General features: G+C 50.3%; 5 protein-coding genes across 5 annotated transcripts; 3 read left to right on the top strand and 2 right to left on the bottom strand.

Moving 5' to 3' along the window:
• Positions 1–204: 204 nt before the first annotated feature.
• TGAM01_v205878 (mitochondrial import receptor subunit tom-22) lies at positions 205–737 on the bottom strand (the record flags this gene model as incomplete). The annotated part of the gene is made up of 2 exons (XM_018803029.1): positions 205–578; positions 650–737. 2 exons carry the CDS (start codon positions 735–737, stop codon positions 205–207), a joined length of 462 nt encoding a protein of 153 aa, XP_018663795.1.
• A 4122-nt stretch (positions 738–4859) lies between these two features.
• On the bottom strand, positions 4860–5132 carry TGAM01_v205877 (hypothetical protein; the record flags this gene model as incomplete). Its single annotated transcript, XM_024549743.1, has 1 exon — positions 4860–5132. A coding segment is annotated over one exon (273 nt), but the record flags the coding sequence as incomplete, so codon positions are not given.
• Positions 5133–9325: 4193 nt separating this feature from the next.
• On the top strand, positions 9326–12685 carry TGAM01_v205876 (NAD-specific glutamate dehydrogenase; the record flags this gene model as incomplete). Its single annotated transcript, XM_018803030.2, has 2 exons — positions 9326–12540; positions 12607–12685. The coding sequence occupies 2 exons, from the start codon at positions 9326–9328 to the stop codon at positions 12683–12685; spliced, it is 3294 nt and encodes a 1097-aa protein (XP_018663796.2).
• Positions 12686–15859: 3174 nt separating this feature from the next.
• TGAM01_v205875 (hypothetical protein) lies at positions 15860–18625 on the top strand (the record flags this gene model as incomplete). Its single annotated transcript, XM_024549742.1, has 5 exons — positions 15860–15947; positions 16329–16748; positions 16807–16880; positions 16933–18507; positions 18563–18625. 5 exons carry the CDS (start codon positions 15860–15862, stop codon positions 18623–18625), a joined length of 2220 nt encoding a protein of 739 aa, XP_024405501.1.
• A 1452-nt stretch (positions 18626–20077) lies between these two features.
• On the top strand, positions 20078–21840 carry TGAM01_v205874 (hypothetical protein; the record flags this gene model as incomplete). Its single annotated transcript, XM_024549741.1, has 3 exons — positions 20078–20081; positions 20236–20988; positions 21392–21840. The coding sequence occupies 3 exons, from the start codon at positions 20078–20080 to the stop codon at positions 21838–21840; spliced, it is 1206 nt and encodes a 401-aa protein (XP_024405500.1).
• Positions 21841–23076: the final 1236 nt, after the last annotated feature.

Raw genomic sequence — 23076 nt, 5'->3', positions numbered from 1 at the left:
GTAGGACCTCCCTTTAACCACATATATCGTCCCATCTTGCTCCTCCATCATTTGGTATTGTAAGCCAGTCATTACATTAGAACCAATCCTTGTATTCCAGTTCCAAGCGCCTACGTTTGCACCATGAGCGCCCCAAATCTCATTCCCTCTTATTTTTTGTTACATCCTGTTTTTTCAAGTTTATTTCGTCCCGCATCACCCTCTTCACAGAGCAGCCTTGGTCTGCTCAGGGCCCAGAGCAGCTCCGATCTGGTCCGCTGTGCTTCCCTCTGTTCCCGCGGTAAGCAGCTCGCTGCCAGTCTGTCGCATGTTGTACTCCTGCTCCATGGCAGTCAGCTGCTGGTCCTCGGCAAAGGACAGCGCAAAGGGAACACCGAGGAACAGCGCAGAGGTGGTGATGACCCAGGCGCCCTTGCCGCCAAAGGACAGGACGCTCCAGGCGGCGCTGGTGACGGCGTTGACGCGGCTAGAGACCCAGCCTCGGGTGGTGGGGGGGATGATGTCGCGGAGAGCGTATAGACGTTCGGTGAGAGTTTCTTCTGAGGGGTCAAAGTCGGACTCGTTGGAGATTTCGGATTCTAGGAAGAGAAGGCTTTCTGTTAGAACTGGATGCGCGTGCGGACGATGGTGGCTGGGCACAAAAGCATACCGGTATCAGTGAAGTCGTCATCCTCCACCTCGGCGCCCAGGTGGGCGTGTTGGAAGTGCTCGTCCTCGACTTCTGTGAGAGTAACCATTTTGGCGGATTGTATATGAATTAAGCGTATGCGCTGCTGCGGTAGGCAAAGAATTCAATTTGCGCAAATCGAATGGATGAAGACCCGATATCAAAAGTGGCGATAACAGAAAGCTTTCCGTTTGCGGGGGAGGGACACAGAACTCCAAAAATGCGATTCCCAAGATAAGATTTCTAAGAAGTTGTTTTCGGAGTTGAGAACCGGAGAAGAAGGAGAGGGTGCGAAAAGGTGAATCTCTGTTCAGAGGATTCTTTGCGAGGACGAGATGCGATTTAGTCGCTCAATGGCTGCAGTCACAAATCTACAGTGGTTCAAATTTTTTGGCCTCGACGCTCGCCGAGACCGATTTACGGGTCGCCTTTCTGGCGGTTTAGCCGAAGATATCGCAACGGTCACGTGCCTGTCTACAGCTCTGACACAGCAGCATATCTCTAGAAAGCAAATTGATGAGATGTGCTGGAACGTCTCTGTGCAAGTCCTTTTGGGGAAGCCCGTAGCATTCTCATCATAGAATGAAGTGAAAATATAAAGGTCTAAAAGGTTTAACATGCCCAGATACTACTGCAAAGACGCCATTGCAAGGAGCGTCACACAATTTTCAGGTGCCGACTTACACGGGCTCCAGCAGCGGATGAGCTAAGAAATATGCACCAAGAAAAATTCATTGCAGTAAGTGGCCACAGGGTTTTCCCGCTGCCATCTGAATTCGTTCCTCCAAAGCCGAAGTGAGGCTCGTCGATGATGTCATTGACCGCCAGGTTCGAACATTAAATGAGAAAATACGTACATGTGCCACTGTCATTTTCTTGTGCAACAGCGGCAAGACAGAAAAAGGAGAAGAATGTTTTGTCATCCTTAAGATTTTTGTCGAAAGTAAATCCTTCGCTCGGATCGCATATTCGCGGCTCTCTAGCTCAGGGAAAAAAGTTCGTGTTCTAAATATGATGGAGACTAACTTCTTTTTTAAAACTTCTCAGCCGCAGCACATCATCTGCCAAACTAAAATCGGCCCCCAGTGGTACACTGTATGCCATAATATATCGAAACGGAGGCGAAATAAATAATCAAATTGCAGAATTTAGAAAAGAAAAATTAGACGCAAAGTTTGTAGTTGTCACGTAGATGCCATTCACAGCTACTAAGCTGTTCCTCCCGTCAAATGCCGCCGCTACGAATTGTAACACATGGCGGCCTCCCGACCCTATCTCGGAATGTAAAAATAGATGAAGACACCTACCCTAAATAGCTGCATTTTTTTGCAGATATACCTTACTGTATAGGCAACATGTCCTTTTATACATGGTCATATGCGTGTGAAAATGAGAAGAAAAGACCTTTTCATAACATAATGCGAATTCCGTTGTATAGTGCTTTTCCAACAGGCGGAATTAATTCTCCGTCATTTCTCCTGTCGTGATGACAGAGGAAGAACAGGTTTTTTTTGCGCTGATCAGTCAGTTGCCCCGAGACTCATGGTCTCTGATCGTCGCATAGTCCCGCACGGGTTGACTTCCATGTTACATGTCATCTGCAATTCAACCTCACCACTCTTTCACTCGGATATGTGCATTGAAAACTCCCTGCCAAGCAAGAACAGGCGCGTACATCACAGTTTTCTCCTAGCACCTGTAGTTGCTCAATCAATGCGCACGTGTTGACTTCATATCAACTTCTCCAATACTACATGGTCTCCTTTTTGCATTCTCATATGCGCTTCGGTTGCATACCCCTTAAAATCCTATTGCTGCAGCAAAATGCCATTCGAAACGTCCAGTCACGATGCTCTACTCGAACACGCAGCACAACACACCAAGATCCACCGCATCAATACACGAGGCCATCCCCATCCCTTTGATCTTCACCGTAGCCCCCAGAAATCATGAATTCCTACACGTTACCTAAAAAATATCCAGGATCATATCCGATCCTTCTTTTCTCAAACAAATTCCCCCAAGATCAAGCACTTTGCCCTTACACCGCCCCGGTCACCGACGAAGTCTTTCCTATTAAAAGTCGTCTTGTGATCGATCGACCTTGCTCACCCTTTTGGTCTTCTCTTATTCCCGCCAACAACTCTAATAAGGGGGGAAAAGATGCCGGGGGGTGGAAACAGACGAGGCCGGGCTTGGGTCTCGGATTCGGAAGCCGGAGCCGCAAACAGCTTTCTGGGGAAAAAGGAAGAAGAATGCACCGGAATTGTAAGCGACATGTAAGACATGTAAAACAAGCATCTTTTCGTACTCACTCCCTTAATCTACATCGGAACGAGGGGAAATACCAAATTCTCTCCAGAATATCGTGACCAAAAAAGAGTCATGTCTCAGCGCTAGATGCTCCGGAAGCCGGAACTATGAAAGACACTACCGATCCAGCCCCAAATCCGCAAAGCACAAACATCGTGACCGCCAAGATGGAGTAGCACCAATAAGTCTGCGGCCGAAAACCCGGGGTCGGGCAAAGCCGCCAGGGCGAAGAAGAGAGAGACCACATGACACGGCGAGAAGCCCTCTCGGTACGAGCTACCGAGACAGATCCCCAGCTTTTCCTTCTCCTGTTGACTCCGTTATAGTGGCGGTGCGAGGTGAGTAAGAAAAGATCAGGGGGTCGGTTCAGCGCCACAGAAGATCACAGCAACAAGTATCAGTGGCTTTTTTGTTATAGTATACTGATTGCAAATTGATTACTTCGTGATTCCAATTCTACAGTATGGCGACCTGAATCATTGTATCACAATTAGAGTATAATGTACTTTCAAGAGATCTTCACCCGAAACGAATTCGTACAGCCATCCCTAAAGTAGCCATAATCCGGCCAGCGAGAAAAAAAATGATCTACACGAACGCCAACTACTCGGAAACGGAAGGAAGCCAACGGGAAGCCCAAATTGACGAATGGAACATATAAAGAAGGAGAACGAAAAAGAGAAAAAGTGAAAGACCAATGAGAAATTGCCGGCGGTGGCGTGCAAAGCACGCAATTGAGGCACTGTAGTTTTGTACGTAAGACGGGAGTGAGAAAGGAGAGTAAAAAAACGAGCCATTGAAAACCATGCGTGTACTTGAGGTACCACTATCGTGACTCGTCAAAATAATAGTAACGAAAATAAATGAAGAAAGAAGCTAAAAATTAAAATAATTTAGATAAATCATAGGATGAACATCCCAGTACGCATCAAAAAGATACTTAGGTACCTCCCTCTAACACAAACATCCTGAAGCAATTTTTTCTTTTTTTAATTTTTGCGGTCCTCGTGATGGTACAGTGCCGGCGCCTATATGGGTCTCTTTAGGCCCCCCTGACTAAGGGGGTGTCTGTCTGGCAGGGCAACGGAAAGAAAAAGATTTGAAGAAAAAGAAATAGAAAAGAAAAGAATAAAATAAGCGGGGTATAGGTAAAAAAAGAGACGACATGGGAGTTTGTTGCCCAGCAGGACCCACGATTTACTAACAAGTGGCCACAGCGTTTTTCTCCGCCTGAACGCCAAAGCGAAGAAAAAATTGAATAGCGGCTGAGGTCCCGGTCTGGGCAGTCGATAGTCTAAGGTAGACTGATTTGCGCGGACGGCTTCCCCCAGATTTCTCTAGCCGGGACTACTCCAGTTCTTGCTGCTACCCTCTTGAATTTATCGCTCAAGACTTGCCGCTCCCGCCCATCTAGCTTGGTTTTCTCTTTTCGTGATTTCCTGGGGAAGCGAGGCCGTGCAAGGGAGACGAAGCGAGGGTAGATGAAGCAGCCCCGGAAGATGATGCATGAATCAATTTGCTAATAGATCATTGAAGCTGCGTTTCGGCCGAATATTTTCCATCCTGAGACGATCGATTCGCCCGCACTGTGCTGGACAAATCTTGCTTCAAGCACTTGGGTTGTTAATTTATCAGATGCTCCATACAAGCGTGTATATGCTCGTAGGTAACTACCCAGGTAACTACCCAGGTACCTTGATAGGCAAACTGCAGTAGCTATACGTAGTTGTCTAATAAGCATAGGAAAATTTTTGCAAAGCGCTCAAGATCGGTACCTTGAGAAGTAGATGCGAGGCAGCCACCCGGTCGACCTCGCGAATTTACGCCATTACCAGGTCCCAAGACACAAAACGGGCATGTTCCTGCAGGCAAAATCACCTCAAGTCAGCAAACGCACACAGTTAGCTCGCGTTAGCCTTCGCCCATAGCAGCTCATCAGGTAAACTGGGGGTAATGGAAACCCGTGATGGGAAAATCTGGGGGTAATGGAAACCCAAAAGCAGAGACAGTCGTGGCTCGGTGGTGCCGGGTCTGGGGCCATCGGCTTGTCTCTTGGCTCTTTGTGGGGTTGCGAGCCCGATGAGGCGGAGACAAAGACCGGGTGTGGAGCCTCGTTCTCCAGGCCGTGCCGAATATGCTGGGGAGAGGCGTCCAGCTTGCATTGTGTTTGGCTGCTGGCGCTGTCTAATCAAGCACTAGACTCCATCACATCACCGTATTTGCTGCTGCAAGTGGGCAATTGTCAAGTTTCCTTTGAGCCAATGCATCCGCAAACAGCACGTATGTACACGTACCGGTACAGGTACTTGTGCCAGCTCCTTCGATTAATGTGTTGTCGCTGACTGAATGAATTCAGGGGGCTGAAAAATTTTCTCTCGTGGCAGCACGGCCATAGGGGCCGCCACGCAATCTCGACGCCGCCGCAGATTGGACCATCGTGAGGTGCCTCGTGGCCAGCTAGACAGGGCCATTGGCCCGCTACCCGCTTCCGCCCAGGCAATAGTATTTCATGGACAAGGCAAAGGAGAGCATCCCCGCGGCTGGCCGCTGGGTCTGCGGCGGGAAGCTTAGCTGGAATACACCGGGGATGGACCCGTAGCCGGATCGCAACTTGCATGTAAAGTGTAAGGTATATACGAGCCCCTGCCTGCATAGCGCATTTATGCCCTTTTTGTTGGGAAAAATTCGACAATGAGAGGCTCATACCTCAGATCTACCTGGTTCAGGTATCAGAAAACAATGCCTTTTGAAGGTGTTTAGCAAGTACAAGGGTTGGATAATTGAAAAAAGCGGTATGCAGGATGGCCACCTGCATCGTGACTATGCAGTCAATGTAGTCCATGTACCGTAGCATTCGGAGAAAAAAAAAAGGGAAGAAAAAGAAGAAAGTAGACTAGGCCCTGCGCGTTGTGGAGGCGCTTGTCAGGTGGTCTTTTTCGTTTTTTCTTTCCCTTCTGGAGGCGAAATTGGCTGACTACCTATGACAAACAGCTCCTTACGGGCAGGTCTAGATGCTGTCTTAGCCAACCTTGCATTGTCACGATGGCATTTTCGAAACGGACAACGATATTGACGAGCCTGGGATTTTTTTCCTGGGGCTCTGAGGCGCTGGGTTGTGCATCATCTTGGGTAGCCGTCTTATACGACTGACTCTTGTGGGAAGTCGATGGTAGAAGCTTTGTAATGGCGTTTACTTGTCCTTGTGTGCTTGTCTTGTACGTCTGTATACCGCATGCAGGTACCTACATGCGGACAGTAACATTGGCCTTCGAATAAGACATTGAAGCCGATGTTGATGTGCGCAGAGTGGCCCAAGTGGTCTTGCGTGCCCTCTCACGAATCGGATAAGCGGCAGGTCAGAATAGACATTGAGGCAGGCTACAATGTTGCAAATGGCAGGAGTCGCACGTCAGCATGGTATCACATTTGCAATTGCTGGGACCCGAGAGGAAGTTGGAGCTGCATCATGCGCGAGACAGACTGTCAGCCTGAGACAAGGGATGCCTTGGTGTTTCTGTCTGTCGGTTCGTTGTACCTGTACCTGTTCCAGACGAATACTGCTGGTTGGCTGCTGGCCTGCCTATGGCCGTGTCTATCCTGCGAGTCATCACCAGACAGACAGACTCTGCTTTGGCCAAGCCGGGGAGCCACCACTTGAGGCTTAGCCCGCGTCTCGATCCCTCGTGTGGAGAGAGGGGAAGCTCAGAAGACGTCTGGAGAAGCTCTGCGAAGACACGACGAAGCAAATCCAAAAAACTGGGCTGTTTAGCGCAGAGCCTCGAATAGCCGGCTGCCAGAGCAGAGAGATACGTACCAGCGGTACTCGGTCGTCGCAATTATGGTACTTTCCCATTTGCGCATCAACAGCGCCGCTGCAAAGGTACCCTCGGCCTCCTGTGGGTGTTACCGGCCCGGAGGATTGGCGGAATTAGTGTCCAGGTGCCGCATTGCAGCGCCTGCGCCTGCCCTGCAGCCCCCGGCGCTGGTTCCTGATTGCTGAACGGTCAGGTACCGGACGCCCGGACCAGCGATACTGCCCCTTGGGGCCTAGCCGCCAGTTGCTATTTGGTAATACTTACCTACAGCGCACCGCCTACAGTGCCTGGAGAGCAGCTGCAGAGCTGCAAAGCGACGGCGTGAGGTCATCTCGCCATCAAGCATGAAATGTTCGCAACTTGCACGCTGCTCCGTTTGGGGTCCTTTAAGCGTTTCTCTACCCTCATTGGGCCCTGCTTGGGGCCGGTCAGTTGGTACTTGCATGTACAACGCGCGAGGCCGCAGGTAGAGCGTGCAGCACAGTATCGATGCGACATATGGCATACCGTGCACGGCTTTCTCATTCTCATTCCCCCTTTCGTCTGGACTCGCTCGTACTCGGTCTGTATTACACATCTATTGGAAAAAAGGGAATCTGGCCCCCCAGCCGCTTGGAGATGAGAGCGACAGTCATCTGACCGCGTGCCCAACGGTCTAGCCGGAGGCAAGGCGAGAAGCCCAGCAGAGCGGCCAACGTGATGTGCTGCTAGCGGCCAGGCCCCCTAAAACACAGGCGCTGGGGAGGCCCTGAAGCAGGTCATAGGGCGACGCAGAAAGCGAACTCGACCGGCCCGGATCACCGGCTGGCACTGTGCCGGGCTACTGAGAAGGAAAAAAAAGATTCGAGAAGCAGCTTAAGCGGACTCTGCGGGCCAGGCGTGCCGGAGGGACACATTGTACTCGCTGTACCGAGCGTACAGTGCCACGGCGCTCTAGCGGCACTCGGCCAGCGCAGGGGGGCTCCAGTTCTGGGCCTGGCAGGCCCACTGTGGAGGGGCAACGAGGTCACCAGTGCCATTGTACCGTGGCGTACCGTGACGATGGCAAGAGTCACGAAGCGTCGACGAGCTCGTCGGAGCCAGAATCGCCAGAGTACTTAAAGCCAGCGCTGCCGGGTGCGTTTTGCTGCTGATGAGGAGCTCCAGCTTCACTTGTTGTTCTTGAATTATCCCAATTGGCTCCCCAATTCCTCTGAGCCGTCAACTATCACTCACCTTGACATACTCTTTCTCCCTTGTCTGCATCTTTACTACCAGCATCCCTCTTCCCCAACAACATCCTCAGGGGCTTATAAAAAGGACAAAATATCAATAAACACGTCCCAATCCGGTGAGTCCAGCTCCAACAAGCACAGCCCAGCAAAAAGGGTCCCAGGCGATCCAATGATCTCGACCAGCGGCACCTCGGCACTGCCGAAGCTGTCAGCTCCTTCTGATCCGCTTTGGAAAAAAAAAAGAGAAACCCGGCTGCAAGCAGCAACAGAGTAGCTAACATAGGGCAATTCTGGTGCTTCTAGACACAGCGCCTAAAATAGAAACTTCTCGCTGCAGAAGTTCTTCCTCTTATCTCTCGTCACGCACCGACCTCATAAATACGAAGCCCGTCTCACCGATCTTGGGTCTTCTTATCTTTTCCTTCTGTCGCCAGCCAGACTGCAGGAGCACTATCAGCTGAAGCCCCCTGCCCCGCCACAGCCTCAGTTGTTAGCTTCTTTCACTGCTTGTTCTGAATAGCGTTATCTGGTACGTCTGATTGATGGATCTGACAAGATCATCTCTCCTTTTCCCCCGAAAACAGCGGTTTGCTGACTGGTCTTTTTGCGATTACTTCAGGATTGACACGAGATCCGCTGCGATTGCTGTTATTCTTACCATTTATTTTTACCCCGTCTTCATTTTAGGTACGTGGTGATAGCGAGCCTTCCGATTGGGCTGTTAGTGGCTTTTTCTTCCTTTCCTGTGCCTCTCGTCGCTCTCCGCCGTTCCCGTCGAATCAACATGGCAGTAGATCAGTTGCAGAAAAACGCCCAAGGGGGTGGCGGCTTCGTGACAATCCACGAGCTGTGGCCTGCGGCGGTGAGCACGAATCGTGTTTTACATCGACCATAGCTTTTTGCCAGCCAAGCTTGGGCGAGCACCCGCATTCCTTGCCCCTGGCAACTGCGATATCTCGCGTCCCAACACCACGAGTGTGGCGTTGCCATCTGATCTCTCCTTGCGTATCTGGCGTGTCTCACCCGGAGCTTGATAGCTACCCTTGCCTGGATCGTGTATGTCATTTGATTCATGCGCCGGGTTGGCTGTCAATGCAAAGCAAAAAAATCCTTATCTTTAACATTCTAGCTTGGGATATCGTGGCATTGAAGTATATATATGATATACGTCTTTGCAGCGACTTTGCTTGCAAACCAGCGTTCTCTTGTTCTTCCTGTCTTCATACCACCTTTTCTCTTTCCCGACCTTTGTATAATCATTCTTTTTTAATACTTTTTCCTGTTTTCAACTTCTTGCTACTCAAATCAACTTCGCAATGGCTTTGGCACTCCAAACTAATTTTTCTCCTCTGGACAGCTTCCCTGAATACACGGATCCCTTAGACCTACCATCCACAATGTCTTCCGCAATTCCCCCCAGGCCCAAGGCTTTGGCTCAGATTCAGACTTCTGAGTCAGATTCAAGTCGTGGTCCTTCACCCCAGCCCACTCACGTCAGTGTTCCCCAGGTTCCTCACAGCTTGAGGAATGGACACCGAGTTCTGCGCTCTGCCACAGTCGGCTACGTCGCCCCCCAGTTTGAGGGCAAGACGGAGCAGATCAAGTCCGTCAAGGCCATCATCCAGCAGGGCGGCTGGCTCCCCGATGCCTTGATCGACGAGCAGATTGAGTGGTTCTACGAGAAGCTGGGCATCGACGATGTCTACTTCCACATCGAGACCCCCGATGTCATTGCCAACCAGATCACCTCTCTCTACGCCGCCAAGGTGGCTGCCCACTCAAGAGAGGACAAGCAGGAGGAGATCCGTCTGGACATGGAGGCCCATGACCACGCCATCTACATCGACACGAGCGAGCCTGGCAAGGCCCACGTCGGCGGCCCTAGGTACGAGTCTCGTCTCGAGTCCAAGTATTTGGATCACCAGGGCAGGAGCAAGTACCGTGTCGAGACCTTCCGATCGCCTGCTGCTATTGGCGCCAGCCCGAGCTCAAAGGCCACTCTGCGCTGCTACTTTGTCTACCAGTGCCACTTCAAGCAGAGCCCCGAGTCTACCGACCCCAAGGAGACCAGAATCGAGGTCATCTCCGACGTTGGTTTCTGGCAAAAGGCCACCGCCAACACCAAGCAGATCTACCAAGAGATCATCGAGCTTGCCGTCACCCGAGCTGGCCCCGTCATTGAGGTCTTTGACATTGAGGGCTCCGCCGAGAGGCGTCTGGTTGTTGCTTTCCGCAGCCGCACTGCCCGCGGCATCTTCTCAACTCTCAGTGACCTGTACCACTACTACGGCGTCACCTCCTCGCGAAAGTATGTCGAGCAGTTCTCCAACGGCATCACCGTCATGTCCGTCTACCTCCGCCCCGCCGCCAACCTGGAGGGCTACTTCCCCTCGATCGATGCTTCCATCCACCAGATCACAAAGGAAATCTCTCTGCTCTACTGCTTGCCCCAAAACAAGTTCCACCACCTCTTTGCCACTGGTGAGCTGAGTCTGCAGGAGTCCGTCTACGCCCACAGCGCTTGGGTGTTTGTCCAGCATTTCTTGAACCGTCTCGGCCCCGAGTACGCTTCTCTCTCCGAAATTCTGGACTCCAAGCAGAACGCTCACGCGGCTCTGCTGTCCAAGCTCAAGCGACGTCTTCGTACCGAGACCTTCACCCCCGACTACATTGTCGAGATCATCCAGACTTACCCCGAGCTGATCCGCCTGCTCTATGCTGCCTTTGCCAACGTGCACTTCCCCGCACCTCTGCAGCAGGAGAACGGCGCTGTTCTGGCCACTCCCGCCGTCGAGGTCATGTCTGATGACAAGCTCCGAGACAGAATCTCCAAGACGGTCGCCAACGAGCACGACGAGATGGTCATGACCGCCTTCCGTGTGTTCAACAACGCCATCCTCAAGACCAACTACTTCACCCCCACCAAGGTCGCCCTCAGCTTCCGCTTGGACCCCTCTTTCCTGCCAGAGGCCGAGTACCCCAAGCCCCTGTATGGTATGTTCTTGGTCATTGGTGCCGAGTCTCGTGGCTTCCACCTTCGTTTCCGAGACATTTCTCGTGGTGGTATCCGTATCGTCAAGTCCCGCAGCAAGGAGGCCTATGGCATCAACGCTCGTAACCTCTTTGACGAGAACTATGGCCTTGCCAGCACTCAGCAGCGCAAGAACAAGGATATTCCCGAGGGTGGATCCAAGGGTGTCATTCTCCTGGACCCCAAGCAGCAGGACAAGGCCACCGAGGCGTTTGAGAAATACATTGATAGTATCCTCGATCTCCTCCTGCCCGCAGAGACCCCTGGAATCAAGAATCCCATTGTTGATCTGTACGGAAAGGAGGAAATCCTGTTCATGGGTCCTGACGAGAACACCGCCGACCTGGTCAACTGGGCCACTGAGCACGCCAAGGCTCGTGGTGCTCCTTGGTGGAAGTCTTTCTTCACCGGCAAGTCCCCCAAGCTGGGTGGTATCCCCCACGACAAGTATGGCATGACCACCCTGTCTGTGCGCGAGTACGTCAAGGGCATCTACCGCAAGCTCGACCTGGACCCCTCTCAGGTCCGGAAGATGCAGACCGGTGGTCCCGACGGCGATTTGGGCAGCAACGAAATCCTTCTCAGCAACGAAAAGTACACTGCTGTCGTCGACGGCTCTGGTGTGCTGGCGGACCCCAACGGCCTGGACAAAGACGAGCTCATTCGCCTGGCCAAGAAGCGTGCCATGATTATCGAGTACGACATGTCCAAGCTGTCCAAGGACGGATACCGCGTTCTCTGCGACGAGAACAACGTCACCTTGCCCAGCGGAGAGGTCGTCAACAACGGCACATCTTTCCGCAACACATACCACCTGCGCGAGACCGATATGACGGACAGCTTTGTACCCTGCGGTGGCCGACCCGAGTCCATCGACCTCATCTCTGTCAACCGCCTCATCAAGGACGGCAAGAGCATCATCCCCTACATTGTCGAGGGTGCCAACCTGTTCATTACCCAGGACGCTAAGCTGCGCCTGGAGGCTGCCGGCTGCATTCTCTACAAGGATGCCTCTGCCAACAAGGGAGGTGTCACTTCATCGTCTCTGGAAGTCCTGGCCTCTCTGTCCTTTGACACTGACGGCTTCATCGAGCACATGTGCGTCGATGCCAAGACCGGACAGGCACCTCAGTTCTACAACGACTACGTCCGAGAGGTCCAGACCAAGATCCAGGAGAATGCCCGACTCGAGTTCGAGGCCATCTGGCGCGAGCACGAGGAGACTGGCATTCCCCGATCTGTTCTGTCTGACAAGCTGTCAGTGGCCATTACCGACCTCGACGAGAAGCTGCAGCACTCTGACCTGTGGGAGAACGATAACATCCGCAAGGGTGTTTTGAAGAACGCCCTCCCCAAGCTTCTGCTGGAGAAGATTGGTCTGGAGACGATCATCTCCCGCGTGCCGGAGAACTACCTGCGTGCCATCTTTGGCAGCTACCTGGCCAGCCGATTCGTCTACGAGTTTGGTAGCCAGCCCAGCCAGTTTGCTTTCTTTGATTTGTAAGTTTTCCAATACCCCAACTTGAGATTAGATTTGATGAATAGCTGCTAACATTTACTTAATAGCATGACAAAGAAGTTGGCTGAAATGGCTGCCCAGGGCACCCCTACTGAGCAGGTTCGACGCATGTCTATCCACCAGTAGAGGGAGAGAGGAGGAGATTTTGCATTAATTAATATTCTGCCTTTTTTTTTTTTTTTTTGCTTTCGAGCGTGTTTTGAAGTAAATTTTACGATACATTGAATAGAGGACAACCAAAAAGAGTGTCTCTCAGTTGGATCAACCGAAGAGTGGAGGAAAACGAAAAAACAGGTTAAATGGCTTTTCAAGTGCTGCCATTATCAGTAATGGAGTAGCTTTATAAAAATAGATTTATGGATTATTGATAGGGTTCTTCTGGGATTAAGGACTGAATAAAAATGATGATTTGTTCGATTAACTACATGATCTGTCTATCGTTGTTGCGAAGCATGATTTTTTTACGCTAATGGCTGATGAATCTATAAATATGTCTACTTCTGAAAATAGATGCATACAAGATGTTAGTGTGTATTACCATCTATGTACTGTATTATCTAATACAAGCGAATCCACATAATGCCATGAATAGGTGGAAGAGAATGCGTGCAAGAAGCGCGATAGCCTACAACGCTTTAACAAAAGAAAAAAAAAAAAAGAAATAGAAATGCAGGCCCGGAATGATCATGTTTCGGATCCAGGGGTACAAGAACCAGTGAGATTGCGTAAAGGGTGCGTGGGGTTGTTTCAGCTTTAGGTACCTTGGCCTGTGATTTATTTGTTAATCCTACTGGGTACCTGGGCTGAGGTGGGATTCGCTAAGAGAGACGGTTTGTTTATGCGTGTGTAGGATTCAATGCTGTGTCATGCTGGGCTATGCTGTGGTGTTTTAAGAGATTATGCCATGTGTTATTTTACAAAGTTCGAGTTTGAGATGGAAATAAATGTACATTGCAGCAGGTAGAGAGAGCGAGAGATACATTGGGTGGATATTGGAGCTGTGGGAAGAATTTGTGGGTACGTAAAATGGCCCTGGATGTAGGAACCCGGCGAGGTGCATCTCAGCTGCATCTGCACCTGCATGGAGTGGATTTTGGTGCATGAGATGGTGCCGAGGAGATGCTGGGGGGTGATTGAGTGAGCGAGATTTGAAGAATGACTTTTGGATATATAAGAGCATCATATCATGGCATTTGATACTACTCGACGGGGTTACTCTATTGAATAAGAAGAACGTGGTTTGGATAGAGAAAAGAGGGGTATTGGAGAAAAAACCGGGTTTTGGAGGAATGTTTTGGTGTTGACATAACGTGCTATTATTGTGTGTGTTTGTGGGTAGGTGGACGTGCGTCGGCAGAAACATTTTTGGGCGCGCTTGTTTTTGGCAGGGCCCTGTGGGGAGGATCGTAGGATTTGGATTGTGTTTGTCGTGGGAGATGACGCTGTGAATGGGCTGCATCTGCTGATTTATGGTACACTTTGCGTTTTACAGTTGGATGATGGCTAATAATGTCACTGTTTGGCCTGCTTTGATGCTAGCAATATAGGTAGACTGTCAGGAAGATGAGCAACCGTGTCTGTCTTCCATTCGTATCAGACGCATGTCTCACTTGTTCATCTCTACTCGTCACCTGTCCTCTAGACCCGATCGCTTGCCTACCGAAGCCCGTCAAACCTTTTTTCACTTTCTCCTCTCTCCTCACCTTTTTCGTCATTTGTTTCCAATCTCATCTCTTCAGTGTCAACCCTTTGATTTGCTATTGCGCCTTGCAGCACGCGCCACAATTACAGCACAGTACTGCACGGCACAGTCAGCCAACAGGCGCGCGGTCCTATTATTCCTGCAACAAGCACAGCCAACAAGCAGCCGAAAGATACTGACGCTTGGAGTGACAAACGTGCTCCCACAGAGTAGCGAGACCAAAAGTCAATTGCTTAGTGTCGTGGAGATCGCCAGCTAGCCGGAAACTCGCTCAGGCCCGCGAGAGGGATTTTTTCAAGAGATAAAGATTTCACAAAAATATTGAGATAAGAGAAATCTCTGGTATTGATCAACCCGGCCCGAAGCTGAGCGGCAACATTCATCGATAATAATAAAACGACGGGCAGCGATTCATTCACCATGACGAGGCCCTCCATCATCAGAGCCGGTGCGTATTACCATCACAGAGTCTAAGAGTGCTGCTGTTATCATCGCTGCTATCCTGATTGCTTGATTCCTTCATTACGGGGCGCTGATTGGCCTCGCTTCTCCATCTTTATTTTTCCGTGCTCTGTCCTCATGCAAACAAGCGATCGTCAAGCCCTGCCCCTGTATTTCTCATGCCTTCATGTTCAGTCCCTCCATCTCGAATCACCACCACTGCTGCATCGAGTTTTCTGGTTGGTGCCCTCCCCTCCTCCACCTTTTATTGCACCCCTGCTAGAAACTCTGGCCCTGGCCCGGGACTTGTGCCTGTCACTGGCTCCAGAAAAAAAAGGGACGGGAATAGCACCAGCACCAAAGCGCGCCACCCCCGTTTCGCTGTGATTAGCCTTGCATAGCATTGGCACGTTGCGATGGCAAGAGACGAGCGCGAGACGAACAGACGAACTCAAGAGAGTGCCTAAACTCGACCAGGGGCATCTTTTTGGCCATCCGTACTGTGCAGTGCCTTTTTACTGCCTCGTCCTGATCTTCTGCATCTGCCTGAAGCTCTAGTAGCTGTTGCTGTTGCTGCACTATCTAGCCATCATCGCATCTTCTCTTCTCCCTTGCCCTTCTCTTCTCTCGCTCGTTCGACCGCGCTCCCTGCGCTCTTTCTTTTCTAGACTTTAACAACTTCCCAACCCTCACTCACTATCTTTTGACGTTCTTTCTGTTTTTGCTTCTCCTTCTCCGATTCCTGTCGTCTTCTTCTTTTTCCCAATTCCGAGTCCGCGACGCGAGACACGTGAGCATTGACTGCTCGAGACTGACGAGCGCTTCCTCCTTTTCCTTCGATTCGAGATACAGACACCATCGATCTTCAAGACCACCACGCTCCCTCGGCGCAGGACCAATCCGCCCACCGAGACCGACGCCCAACCGCCCGCGCTCCGCATCAGGCAGAGACCCTTCGCGACGTCGCCCACAAGACCGCCCAGGACCAATCGCGCAGTCCCCGGGCTGCCTCTTCCACCGCCAAATTCAACCGCCCGCCAGACACGGACACGGACTCAGACTCAGACTCAGATTCAGACACAGACGCCGCCAACATGGACGTCTACCAGCAGCATCAGCACCAGCTGGACCCGCTGGCCGTGGCCCAGAACGGCGGCATGGCCGACGACGACGACATCGAGGACGATGGCGACCTGGATGACGACATGATGGATCGCATCTCGAGCTCGCCCTCAATCGAAGATGGTGCGTGCAGTCACTCCGTTACCGTCACTCCCGTGGCCTGGCCGCGGCGAGTGTCTTCCCTGACCTCCATCCCTCGGATTCCCTGGGCATCACTGCACCTGCACCCAAACACTCCATCTCCTCCAATTCCCAGCACAAGAGACACAGATTTCCTGCAGCAGATTCGAAGTGGACATCATCATCTTCTCTCGGGTGAGTATGCCAAGTGTGGCGATGAAGACGGTTACGACGACGACGACGACGACGATGACGATAACAACGAAAATAACAACGACAATGGCGGCTGCGATGTTGACGAGACGGGTGGACAAGACTTGGAAACCAAAGGCTAGGATCCTGTGGTGGACGAGGACGGTGACTGGGCATTATCACAAGCTTTAGCTCACCAGGAACTCGGCGCTATCGAACATGGGGAGACGTGCATGTATGACTATGATGGAGAATATGGCTGTGGCTGTGGCTGTGGCTGCAGCTGCATCCCAGACGCCTTCGTATACGAGACCGAAGCCGAGATTGAAGACGCCGATACATCGCTGACGATACCATACAACAAATCCTTTGAAGAAGATGATGATTCTGATTTCTCCCTCCCCAACGACCCACGCTTCATTGACCATGGATGGGCAGCAGAGTGCTTACATGAACCAGAGGACATCGATTTCGATTTCGTCTACGCCCTCCACACCTTTGTGGCCACCGTCGAGGGCCAAGCCAACGCGACCAAGGGTGACACCATGGTTCTGCTCGACGATAGCAACAGCTACTGGTGGCTTGTAAGAGTAGTCAAGGATAGTAGCATTGGTATGTATTATTGTGATTTCTCCGCTTCCATCAGCATTTCGCTAATATGTCTCTATAGGCTACCTACCAGCTGAGCACATCGAGACGCCTACCGAAAGATTAGCGCGACTTAACAAACACAGGAATATCGACGTGCGTATCAATCTCACAAATAAAAAGATTTCATCTTACTAACGCTCAGCAGCTTTCCTCCACCATGTTGACCGATACACAAGCCGATGGGAAGCCCAAGACTGGCTTCTCAATCGCCATCAAAAAGAAAGCCACTGTCGCTTTTGCCGAGCCCACCATCCACAACTACAACCCTGATTACTCTTCAGATGAGGAGGATCTCGATGAGTTGCTAGAGGGAACTCAGGAGAAAAAGGCGCTGACAGAAGACGACGACGCTGCAGATGACACTGCCAAGGTGGAACCGCTCAAGACCAAGTCCAAGGCCGCCAAGCAATCTGTGCCAACCAAGGATGAAGAATCCGACGATGAAGATGTTCGGGGCAGCCTCGATATTGTGGAGAAGAACGGCCCCAGTATATCTCGTAACGGTAACATCAGGAACACCGACTCTTTCTTTAAGGATGATACAGCCGAGACCAAGAAGATTACCCTTACGCCGAATTTGCTGCGGGATGACGCTCCTCCTCGAGAGTCGTCTGACTCTGCCGGATCCAAGTCTCGCGCAAGCTTAGACAAGCTTGAGAAGGAGCTCATGTCTGACAAGGACAGGAAAAAGAGCAAGGACAAGGAGAAAGACAAGAAACCTGGCGGTTTACGAGGCTTCTTCTCACGGAAAGACAAGAAGAGGTCACCCAACGACGATGGAACAGACGGCGAGCCCCGCGACAGCGAAGAGCGCCAGTCTGAAGAGCAGTCATCGCCGGAAAAGGTCAGGCAGCCGGCCAAGCTGCAGAAGCCTCAAGCCCGGGTCGAGCCATCCGTCAACGAGAAGACCCAAAACTCCACCGTGGAGCTTGCCTCTTATCTGGCCGAGAGCCGCATCAACGATGTTTCCAACGTGCCTCCACCGTCAATGCGCATCGTCAACCCCGAGACAAACGAGACACACGAGGTTCCATCGCATCAGCCCCCTCGAGGCCGCCCGTCTTTGGAACAGCCAATGTCTCCTACTGCACGCCGTGGCGAGGTAGTTACCAGCCCGAGAGCCGCTACTGGGCCGCGATCTCCATATGCCCATCTGGAGCTATCCGATTCGGATGATTCAGATGACGGCGAAGCCATCTTGGATCAGATGCCCAGGCCAAAGTCATCATCCACACCTGTGGCTGCCAAAGCTATCCAAGAGGAAGAAGAGGAAGAAGCTATTATTCCTGGCTCTTTCCCTGAGGGTCACACTTCATCTACTGGTGACAAGCCTCCTGCATCTCAGCAACAGCCTCCGGCCGAATCCAAAGCTCAACCGCCTTCAGAGCCATCTCCCGAATCGCCCATTGCGCCATCGGACCCTCCTGCTCTGATGGTTGATACTTCGTCTCCAGAGGATCGATCGCTCACTGTTTCGCCCTCTCCCGAGCTAACTCAGTCTGCCGAGGGTAGATCTAAGAGCAGTTCCTCTTCCACCGGCAGCAAAGAACAGACTTGGGACGACATGAAGCTACGTGCCTTCTTTGACGAGCCTGAGCATATTCGCGACCTCTTGGTTGTGGTATACGACAAGACTGATGTGGTGCCTGCAAGCAGCGATCATCCCGTAGTGGGTGGTCTCTTCCGAGAGCAGAATGCCAAGTTGGCCGAAATAACAACTGTAAGTCTTTAGTTTTCTCTTCTTTAACCACCGCATATGCTAACAGCTGTTACAGCAACTTGATAACATGCTTGGGGACTGGCTGGCAAGAAAGCAACGAACCCGTGGATCCCATTGAGTGAGCGGGATTATTCGGAACAGCCTTTCCTACGATTTTTTACATAATGTTTGTTAAGAGAGCCTCTTGGGGTTCCAAAGATTTTCTTCTCCATATCCGCACGTTGATCGCCGTTTTTGAAGGAAAATTTCAGCTGCTGGATTCCCGCTCATCCCATCACGCAGCGCATGGCTTGTCGTTTTTTTTTTTTCCATTTACATGAAACTTTTGTCGTCTTTTATTGCCGGAACAAGTCAACCATTATGGGCGTTGCGGAAATCCAGTGGGAAGAATACACAAAAAAAAGTTTTCTTTTTTCGAGCATGACGAACGAGTTGAATGCGATGATGCATATCACACATGCTTCTTCTAGTTCCTGTTGCTCAACTCTTGTTCTCTTGTCTTCGTATGAGCTCGAAGCTGGGGCGTCCTCTTTCATTTGTCATGTCATGTTCATGATGAGATATATACATCACTCTTGCCGTACAGTTGGTGGTTGGCAAAGGCACTGCGGAGGCGTGGTTGCTTTGTCCTGGGAGATTTGGAAGGGATGGAATGGGGGTTTTCGCTTTTACTTTGTTCTTCTTCTATTGCTTTGCCTGGTCAGGTATTCCACTTTTATTGATGTCGTTTTCCTTCTTTTCTTTTCTCCACAATTTCTATTCCCCCTTTTTTCAGCCGTATGGATTAGCTGCTGAGGTCATTGACACTTCTGGTCTGCTCTCGTTTTTGTTTTGGTTTGAGAGAGCGAGATGGGAGGTAGAAAGGAGTATAAACCGACATATTTGATGATTAGACCCTGGTGGTTTAACTTTCTTTTCTTTTCAATTGTTCGGTGTCCCTCTTATGGAGATATATTCCACGAAGATTTTTTATTTTCCCCTCTTTTTGTCCTTTTGCAGTATGTTCTTGGTGCTGTGTGGTTTATTGAGGTTGAAAGGATAAACGATAGAGAGAGGATAAAGAGAGGAGGTAGAGGAGTAGAGGGGGAAGACGTATGTGTGTGAGTCGTGAAGGGTTGATGAGATACCCATTTTAGCCGTTTCTTATTACTATTATTTAAAGACATGATGTTGCGATTGCGATTTTTGCTTTGTATGTTGTTTCTTTTTGGCCTTTTTTTACTGTGGAGGGGTGGATGATGAGAGAATTCGAGTGGTGATGTTCTTTCTTGGGGAAGTGGGTAATGTGTGTGTAGTGAAGTTTACTGTAGGCTTTTATAAAGAGGGGCTTGACAAAGTAACTAAAAGGGTGATTGCGATGCTGCGCCAGTTGCTGCATAGTTGCAAGAGTCACTTGTTATCTCGGCGTGGCAGGGAAACTCTGGGTGCGCGTTCAGCCATGCTTGTCTTTAGACTCTAGGCAGGACTCGGGTGAGATGTTTACACCTTGAGGTGAAAGTAAGCGATACAACACTCGCTGCTGTACACTTTACGAGTCTCGTTGCGTGTGACGAAAATTTTTGTAAATACAATGGGTGTGTTCTTAATATAAAGAGAGCGACTCGACCCGGGGGATGGTCCATTAGGAACCGCAATCTCTTGAGTTAAAATTGCTCATTGTATTTTCCGTGCTATGGAATATTTACAATTAGGTTAGTGTAGGATCTACTGAATGATAGATACATCTAGTCTTTTACCTCTTCTACCTCTTCTACCTCTTTTACCTCTTCTACCTCTTCTACCTCTTCTACCTCTTCTACCTCTTCTACCTCTTTTACCTCTTCTACCTCTTCTACCTCTTCTACCTCTTCTACCTCTTCTACCTCTTCTACCTCTTCTACCTCTTCTACCTCTTCTACCTCTTCTACCTCTTTTACCTCCTTTACCTCCTTTCCACTAAACAAGTTGCCTACCAAAACTCTCTGATCAGCGGACTGACATTTTCCAAAAACGACGCCTTGCTTGCCTCGGCATCTGGGAATCGCATGTCCCTCTGGAAACTGATTGAGGAGCCAGCACAGAATGTAAACAACGAGGTAGTGGATGGCGCGGTAAACACACAAAGGAAAGCAACCCGAATCCCCCCTAAGTTTGGGAAAAAAGAATTTTTTTTTCTACCAAAGCATCTGGGATTGGCTTTTCAAGTGGCCTTTTCGCCTAACTCTAAATACATTGCTACCATAGCCGGCGATGTCATCTACATATGGGACTTACGATCCCGTAGAAAACCAAGCATTCTCGTCGGGCATGAGTCCGGTGTCAACGCCATCGCTTTCTCTCCCGACGGTTCTTGCCTAGCATCTGCGTCCAGACATGGAACGGTCAGGATTTGGGAAGGCCCTTGGGACGATGAGCATAAGCAAGCTCAATTGATATTACGCGGACACTCCTCCGAAGGTTACAATCTATCGTTTTCCCCCATTGAAGTTCGAGAAATACGTTGTCAGTTGCTCCGCAGACCAGACACTGCGTATCTGGGATTATAGCCGGCATGAGATAAAAGTAGCTGCTGGAGCATCTACCGAAGTGGACGGAGAGGTTGATCAACAAGTTTCAGGCCATAAAAAGCCCATATCATGCTTGGCCTTGTCAAGAGACGGCAAATTTGTTGCCTCGGGTTCGGCAGACGGCGTGATCTGCCTCTGGGATGGGGATTTAGGTAGTTTCCGAGGCCAAGTTTGTGGCCATCGAGACGAGATCCTATCGCTTGAGTTCTCGCATAACTCCCGGTATCTGCTTGCATCATCTTAAGACCGCACGGTAAGAGTTTGGGATTTGAAGAACAAACTACAGCCACTCTTAACTCAACATACTAACTGGACACGGTCTGCTGTCTTCTCGCCAGACGGCCAGTTCGTGGCATCGGGGTGCGATGATAGAATGGTGCGCGTGTGGGACATGCAGCGTCTGGTCGACGAGCACAAAAATGAAGAGAGCCACGATGGCATTGACTATAACTATACGCATAAGCTTCATAGTAGCTATGCCAATAAAGTCACTTCAATTGTATTTTCCAAGGATGGGAGATACATCGCGGCTGGTGGCGGCGATGGTAGGGTTCTGTTCTGGGACCTTGTAGGAACCGGGAAGTGCCGCCACCCAGCCAATGAAGGTCCTCATGCAAAGCAAGCTGGACAGCGAGATACTCTCATTGATATTCAAATCCGATGCAAGCAGCCTTATTGCTTGCTCTTCCGACCAAATCTGGATCTGGGATACCGCGACAGGCCAGCACGCTACAGCAAAGTGCAGCGTTCCACTCCACACTTTGCAGCTCAATCATGCATATCCTGAGTACGTGTTGACAGGTTCAGGTCCAATTCTCATCAAGGATATTCGGGAGTTTGATTTGGTGCGTATGACGCCTACCATATGGTGCCCATATAGTTTCACGAACTTTGAGAATCATATCGCGAGGGGGGGCACCTGGCATATCCAGGGGGGGCATCACTTGGCAGGGCAAGGAGGTTATATTTCTGCCAAAGTTGTATCGTAGAGGCGTTGCTCAAGTGCGAGATCACAGCGTTGTTGTTGAATGTGAATCGGGCCGGCTGTTATTCTTTAGATTCAAGGAGGACACGAGTTTTGACGATTGGCCGTAGGTAGGCATTCGGTTGAGATGGTACATGTCCGAGACAGCGACCGGCTGAGGTTTGCTTGCGAACCTATATATAGCCAGCCACGAGCTTGTTGCATGCACGTAGTCTTTGCTACTGATGGCAAAGAGACGAGGTCCTTCATCTTTATATGATGCTGTCCATTAATCCGCCAGTATGGCTGGAGAGATCACTCACTTACACAATACCTCTTAGACTGTATCAACACTAAGTCCTAATTGTTTCAATACTACAAAGGGCTATATAGTTAAGAAACCAATTATAATGTACGAAAACATACCCAATCATGTTTGCATTAAGATCATCCCTCTTTCGCTCTAAGAAGCACAACACATATGCCCCATAATAACATTAAGCTGGACGACACAACGGCCACGCAGCAGCAGTGGATTCAAGGCGTACAGGATCACAAGGGCGGTGTCTGGCTGGCAATGGGCCAGTACGCCCTCAAGGCCTGGCATACATTGGAGGGAACTGTCAATTACCCGTTGGACTATAAGAGAGCCATACAGTGTCTTGATCAAGGCGCGAATGTCAGAGGATTATAGCTTTTAAGTACGCTTTTGTGTCCATGTCGTCTCTTTCTGTTAAATGATGCCTGTTAACTTTGCCTGGATTTTATATTAGCTAACCAATAATTTTAAGATACTAATTTCGTTTCATTTTCATCGGTTAATATATTGGTGAAAAGCGTAGCATTATATTTTGGTGTAACGGCCGTGGTTATGCGTGTATAGTAAAACCGATGGCTCATTGACTCCATTGCTTCCAATGGCCACGAGTGTCTCGACTCTTATCGTAAGGCCCAGAAGGTTTTAGAGCTGTAGTGCTAGACAATTAGAGCAAAAGGCGAGGCGTAACGAGGTAGAGACTTTGAGTATGAGTGTCTATCGCACTCAACGCAGCTGAGGCA

The sequence above is a fragment of the Trichoderma gamsii genome (genome assembly GCF_001481775.2).
Source record: "Trichoderma gamsii strain T6085 chromosome Unknown Scaffold_19.2, whole genome shotgun sequence".
Lineage (NCBI taxonomy): Eukaryota > Fungi > Ascomycota > Sordariomycetes > Hypocreales > Hypocreaceae > Trichoderma > Trichoderma gamsii.
The sequence above is the reverse complement of the archived record's forward strand: the minus strand, read 5'-3'. Positions and strand labels throughout refer to the sequence as shown.